This window comes from Sinocyclocheilus rhinocerous, unplaced genomic scaffold, assembly GCF_001515625.1.
Source record: "Sinocyclocheilus rhinocerous isolate Xijiao unplaced genomic scaffold, SAMN03320098_v1.1 scaffold239, whole genome shotgun sequence".
Classification (NCBI taxonomy): domain Eukaryota; kingdom Metazoa; phylum Chordata; class Actinopteri; order Cypriniformes; family Cyprinidae; genus Sinocyclocheilus; species Sinocyclocheilus rhinocerous.
In genome coordinates, this window is record NW_015653198.1 from 150,117 (window position 1) to 157,087 (window position 6,971).

The window sequence follows — 6,971 nt, forward strand, 5'->3', positions numbered from 1 at the left end:
GTCTGTCTGTCTGTCTGTCTGTCTGTCTGTCTGTCTGTCTGTCTGTCTGTCTGTCTGTCTGTCTGTCTGTCTGTCTGTCTGTCTGTCTGTCTGTCTGTCTGTCTGTCTGTCTGTCTGTCTGTCTGTCTGTCTGTCTGTCTGTCTGTCTATCTATCTATCTATCTATCGTTTCTTTGTTCATTCATTCATTCTATATACCTGTCATTTGTTTGTCTGTCTGTCTGTGTCTGTCTCTGTCTATCATTTGTTTGTTCATTCTGTCTCAGTCTATCGTTTGTGTGTCTGCCGATCGTTTGTTTGTTTGTTCGTTTGTTTGCTCATTCTGTCTGTCTGTCTCTGTCTATCATTTGTTTGTTCTATCTGTCTATTGTTTGTTTGTTCATTCATTCTATCTGTAGTTTGTTTATTCCGTCTGTCTGTGTATGCGTGTCTGTCGATTATTTGTTTATTCATTCATTCTATCTGACATTTGTTTGTCGTCTGTCTTTCTAACATTTATTTGTTTGTTCTGTCTGTCTGTATATCGTTTGTTCGTTCATTCTGTCTCTGCCTATCATTTGTTTGTTCTGTCTGTCTGTGTGTCTGTCTCTGTCTATCATTTGTTTGTTCTGTCTGTCTGTGTGTCTGTCTCTGTCTATCATTTGTTTGTTCTGTCTGTCTGTGTGTCTGTCTCTGTCTATCATTTGTTTGTTCTGTCTGTCTGTGTGTCTGTCTCTGTCTATCATTTGTTTGTTCTGTCTGTGTGTGTGTCTGTCTCTGTCTATCATTTGTTTGTTCGCTCATTCTGTCTGACATTTGTTTTGTCTGTCTTTCTAACATTTGTTTGTTCTGTCTGTCTATCGTTTGTTCATTCATTCTGTCTGTCTCTGCCTATCGTTTGTTTGTTCTGTCTATCCGTGTGTCTGTCTCTGTCTGTCGTATGTTTGTTCGATCATTCTGTCTTACGTTTGTTCTGTCTGTCTGTCTATCGTTTGTTCATTCATTCTGTCTGTCTCTGCCTATCGTTTGTTCTGTCTATTGTTTGTTTGTTCATTCATTCTATGTATCTGTCGTTTGTTCGTTCTGTCTGTCTGTCTGTGTGTCTGTCTCTGTCTATCGTTTGTTTGTTCGTTCATTCTGTCTGACGTTTGTTTGTTCTGTCTGTCTTTCTATCATTTGTTTTTTTGTTCTCTGTCTATCATTTGTTCATTCATTCTGTCTGTGTCCATCGTTTGTTCTGTCTGTCTATCGTTTGTTTGTTCAGTCATTCTGTCTATCTGTAGTTTGTTTGTTCTGTCTGTCTTTCTATCCTTTGTTTGTTTTTTTCTCTCAGAATGTCTATCCTTTGTTTTTTTCATTCTGTCTGTCTCTCGTTTGTTTGTTCTGTCTGTCTATCATTTGTTTGTTCATTCATTCTGTCTGTCTGGCATTTGTTTGTTCTGTCTGTCTTCTATCATTTGTTTGTTTGTTCTGTCTGTCTGTCAATCATTTGTTCGTTCATTCTGTCTGTCCATCATTTGTTCTATCTGTCTCTCTCTCTCTGTCTGTCTATCGTTTGGTTGTTCGTTCATTCTGTCTTTCAATTATTTGTTTGTTTGTTCTGTCTGTCTATTGTGTGTTCGTTCATTCTGCCTGTCCATCATTTGTTCTGTCTGTCTCTCTCTCTGGCTATCATTTGTTTGTTTATTTTATCTGTCTGTCTTATAATTTTTTTGTTCTGTCTATTGTTTGTTTGTTCTGTCTGTCTGTCGATTGTTTTTTCTCTGTCATTTGTTCATTCTATCTGTCTGCAATTTGTTTGTTCAGTCTGTGTGTCTGTCTCTGTCTATTGTTTGTTTGTTTGTTCTGTCTGTGTGTCTGTCTCTCTGTCTATTGTTTGTTTGTTTGTTTGTTTGTTTTGTCTGTCTGTCGTTTGATCATTCTGTCTATTGTTTGTTTGTTTGTTCTGTCTGTGTGTATGTCTCTCTGTCTATCATTTGTTTTTGTCTGTTCGTTCCATCTGTTTGTTTATTCATTCTATCTGTTTGTCGTTTATTTGTTCTGTCTCCCTCTGTCGTTTGTTTGTTTATTCATTCTATCTGTGTTCTCTCTATCTGTCCATCTGTCGTTCCTTCATTCTGTCTATCTATCTTGTCTCAGTTATTTGTGTGTATGTGTGTTTCTTGCAGTTACTCAGTGCCATGGTGGCGAAGCTGGGAAACAGGGAAGACCCTCTGCCACAGGAGTCATATGAGGGGGTGGATGAAGACGAGTGGGTGAGTAAAGAACTGACCCCACAAACACACACACCAGATGATTGATGACACACTGTAAACCATCTAAATCCTGTCTGTGTGTGTGTTTCAGGATGACTAACACACAAGCCTTGCCTCGCGGTCCAGTCAGGGTGCCAGCAGCAGACATGGGACGTGCCTGCTGTATTTGAATCTTGCCATTCCAGGGTGCCAATGTACCTCCGAAACGCTCCTCATCCCGTCGGCTTCAGCTCCATACAGCCTGCTGATTCACTCTCACACACTCCTCCATCCATCTTCTAGATTATCCACCCGTCATCTCTCTGCATTGGTTTAACTGGAGTATTAATATATGTTATTAGCGGTTAAAATGATTCTTCACAGATTAACACATTCCTGTCTTCTAGATTATCCACCCGTCATCTCTCTGCATTGGTTTAACTGGAGTATTAATATCTGTTATTAGCGGTTAAAATGATTCTTCACAGATTAACACATTCCTATGCATAGCTCAGACGTTCATCTCAGATGCATGACGCACATTTACAATATGACAGTTTTAATGATGGGCATCAGTTTTGTACTGCTGTAATTGACTGTATAATGACTGCATGATAGCAGATGCCTTCCGTAACACAAAACCTCTCTAGATATTTTCATTGGTGAAAAGTGCATTTAATACAATCATTTGACTATTGAAATGGTTAAATGTACGTTTTACATCGATATTGTGGTAATTTGTTGGATTAAATGTCGCCTCCTTTAGGTTCTTAGCAGTGTTAGTTATCCTTTAATAAGTCTTGAGCAAAAAATGTCTGTGTACCTCTAAATGAATGATCTGGAGACTGTTGAAAACACTCCTTTTTAAACTGGAAAATGCTCCTTTTTGTATATTTCCTTCTGCTCAACCTCATCAACAGTATTAACACAAATCTACTTCACAAGGGTATTTTCTCCAATAATCAGGTCTATCACAAGGCAATACAACTAATTTTGTTTTTTTAACAGAACATGTTTACATATGCCAGGTAAGGAATCGTGCATGTTATGGCACTTGTACCATGCGATGTCCTGTGCTTGACATGTGATCATGTAATCACACATAAATGGTGGATGTTAATAGATATGGTAATGATCTGCTTAGTGTTTTTTTAATGTGAGCTCATTTTGTTACCAATCTGATGTTTTTGGGATGCTTTTTCACAGCACTTGTAATCGTGTTCATTTTAATACTTTATAGGCAATAATGTTTTTCACTCCTCTTTTGAATGGAATCAGTCTTGTGGGAATGTTGCCTCAAAATAAAACCTTGAGAGCTAAGAAATATGGAATTGAGTGGTGTATTTATTGATGATCATCACAATCATATTGTAATTGTTGCAATTGTAAGTGTTATTGTTGCCATTATTATTATTATTATCAACATAATCATCATTATTATGCAATGTATTATTAATTATGTAATTATATATACACACACACACATGCGCACATTAATAATACAATCTACATTATATAATATATAATGTATTGTTAATACAGTATATTATTATTATTATCATAGTTGTTTCTCTATATTGTTTATATATTCAAGAACTGCTTATAGACAAAATTCTTATCTGGTAATAATAAATATACATATCTTTTGTTTATTGTTATTAGTAGTAGTAGTAATAGTAGTAGTATTTAATGTATTATTAATAATATAATTATGTATTCACAATATAATCTTATTAGTAGTAGTAGTAGTCGTATTTATATCTACGTATATATGTATATTTTATTCAAGAACTGTTTATAGACAAGTTTCCCATCTGGTGATTTTAAATATATTCCATTACTTATGTTTTTATTATTATTATTATTACTACTACTTCTACTACTAAATTTACAAGCACAATAAGAAGAAACAAAATGTAGAGAGTTACAATAGGCTACAAGAAACTATCAAATTACCTAAACCTGCATTTAACTCGTTTAACTAAAACGAGTTTTTTAAAGAATGTAAAGATCATCAATTTTCTTGAAATTAAAAATGACTATCTTCTTACTGGCCACCCGGATTGTCCTGCGATTGTCCATTGCTTCAATCTGAGCAGAGCGTGATCGTCCTCCAGCCAGCAGGTGTCAGTGTGCGTTGTGTGTGTTCGTCTCGTTTCTTCGCCGGTTTCATCAACCTTGATGGAGTTACACGTGAAAACATTTGCCCTAAACTGAGCTGTTTATTATCATCACAACAGATCAGTCATGGTATGTTCATATATTTATTTAAAGATCATAATGATTTTATGTCGGTAGCTCTGTATTTCATCTCTAGAAATGCTAATAATGGATCATTCCATTTCAGATGATCTTATGCAACGACCTTGCATTTCATTTTCATAGTAGGAGTATTATTGCAATATGAACGGGAAATGGTTGTATGAACGATCAATGAATCTTTATGACCGCAGAAGTGATGTAAAGATGATTTAAAGAGGCTGTGTATTTGTGAAGCAGTTAATTAAATATGTAAGCTTAGATACATGTATATATTTAATTTATTTCACTTATAATGACACATTATTTATTATGAAACATGTGTATGCGAAACAAGGAGGTGTCAGTCTAATGTGTCATTTGCCTTCCTTTCAAACTTTGTATCCTCTCTCATGAAATTGTATGCCACTTTCTTAATGTTTTATGTTCTACTTTGTATATTTATTGTGTTTTTGTGTTCACATAGGCCAAGTATCTGGCTCAGATCATTGTGATGGGGGCTCAGGTGGTCGGACGAGCTTTTGCAAGAGCTTTACGTCAAGAATTTGCAGGTCAATTAAAAAAAATGCTATATTTTGTTCATTTATTAATAATTAATGGTCAAGTCAAGTCAAGTCACCTTTATTTATATAGCGCTTTTAACAATACAGATTGTGTCAAAGCAACTGAACAGCATTAATTAGGAAAATAGTGTCAATAATGCAAAATGACAATAGTAAACACTCATTTTTCAGTTAAAGACAGTTCATCATTGAATTCAGTGATGTCATCATCCAGCTCAGTTCAGTTTAAATAGTATCTGTGCAATCATTGCAATCAAGTCAACGATATAAGTGTCCCCAACTAAGTTGGCATATTAATATTAGTAGCATTTATTATTCATCAATTTCTCACCATTTGGTAAATGGTATTTGTTCTTGTTGTTAATATCTGCTTGATACATACATTAAATAAATACATTTAAACGTGTATTCTTATTTAACATCTCCATAAAATAACAACCAAATATTACAATGTGCTTATAGCTATTATTGTATATCTTCTGTTTTTATTATTTTGGGAGTCTTAGGAGAATGTGACAGCATTGCAATGTCTTAATACGCAAATGTCTTGCTATGACTGATGTTAATGATCTCCAATATGAGGAATACTCTATATGTGAAGTATGACTGTAGTATGTTGTGTGAATGTGAATGCAGCCAGTCAAGCGGCTGCCGAGGCTCGGGGTGGAGCGGGCAGACAGTCTGCGGCTGCGTCTAGTTTCACAGGAATGACTTTACAAGAAGCCCAACAGATACTGAACATCTCCACACTAACACCAGAGGAGATCCAGAAGGTGAGAGTCTGTTTAACAGTCTGTAATATAATTGGGACCAGCATTACAGTATTCACCCTCTAACAAAATGTGTTTTCATTTTATGTGCTTTTATTTTCTCCTCAGAATTACGAACATTTATTTAAAGTCAATGACAAAGCGGTTGGCGGTTCATTCTATCTTCAATCAAAGGTAAGCAATCAGACTAGTCATTTTTCTTGCTGTTGTTTCCAGAGATGTGTTTTTTGTTAACATCTTTTAAGTCATAATAATGATAAAGCAGGTTTGTGGTCACAGAAACTCTTGGTTCAGTGGTCACTCATAGCTTTTCATCCCATTAGCTATGTTTCCATCCAAAGATTCGAATTAAATTTATGCCCAAAACTGGAATATCGCATTAAACATTTGCGAATAAAGCACCGTTTCCATCCAACGAGTCCAAGAGAACAAAATCGTCACTTCCTGGTAAACTGGCGCTAAATATCACTAAGAAAACTAGGAGAAGCCACTGAATATAATAATTTTCATATATGATAAATTACTTGCGCCTCAGAGCGAGCAGACGAAACACAATAAATGCTGTCATTGCTTTCGGAGGTGGATGCTGCTGTTTGGGAACGCAGTCGTGTAAAACAATTATACAGAAATACTTCGACGACAGACTTTGCTCAGGCATTTCAGAATGACCAAAACAACATTTATAAAACGGATAGTTCCGGTCCTTGATTCTGATTGGCTGAGCCACGTTCTAAGCTGTTGTAAATTACTCTACAAACATACACCTTTGTTTACGTTTGTGTGTTGCTCGGCAACCACTTTGTTGCAACCACAACTGTTTCTGAGGAACTGTTTGGTGGAAGAATACTGTTTTTATTAATATCATTACACTTTATTTGCTCTGTTTTATTTTGTGAAACTAGAGATGCACCGATCGATCGTCCAGGGATCGGAATCGGCCGATTTTCCTCATGATCGGCGACCGGTCGGTCAGTCTCACTTCTTTCCGATTTCGAGCCGATCTGTTTTGTTACCAGCGGCACAGGCAACAACGTCAGCCGCGCATTCTCGCTCTCTTCTCTCCGACGACCCCTTCTCTCTCACACACGTCTCATTCGCTCCGGTTAAATAGTGCTTGTATTGCGCATTATTTTAGTCATTCCCGCAGGTTTCGCGCTTACACCAAA

At 36.3% G+C, this 6,971-nt stretch overlaps 2 protein-coding genes across 2 annotated transcripts in view; both read left to right on the forward strand.

Annotated features, from left to right (window-relative positions):
* coro7 (coronin 7) overlaps positions 1 to 2,596 on the forward strand; it is a gene marked incomplete at its 5' end in the record, with an annotated part of 147,468 nt that extends 144,872 nt beyond the window's left edge. The window contains 2 exons of the mRNA XM_016521778.1: positions 2,148 to 2,234; positions 2,326 to 2,596. Coding sequence (XP_016377264.1) covers positions 2,148 to 2,234; positions 2,326 to 2,334 — 96 coding nt within the window. The remainder of the gene's footprint in view (positions 1 to 2,147; positions 2,235 to 2,325) is intronic.
* Positions 2,597 to 4,360: 1,764 nt separating this feature from the next.
* The window catches only part of LOC107715640 (presequence translocase associated motor 16), a 5,515-nt gene continuing 2,904 nt past the window's right edge, over positions 4,361 to 6,971 (forward strand). The window contains exons 1-4 of the mRNA XM_016521796.1: positions 4,361 to 4,463; positions 4,939 to 5,023; positions 5,672 to 5,808; positions 5,914 to 5,979. Of these exons, the coding sequence (XP_016377282.1) occupies positions 4,461 to 4,463; positions 4,939 to 5,023; positions 5,672 to 5,808; positions 5,914 to 5,979 (291 nt within the window). The 5' untranslated portion in view covers positions 4,361 to 4,460. The remainder of the gene's footprint in view (positions 4,464 to 4,938; positions 5,024 to 5,671; positions 5,809 to 5,913; positions 5,980 to 6,971) is intronic.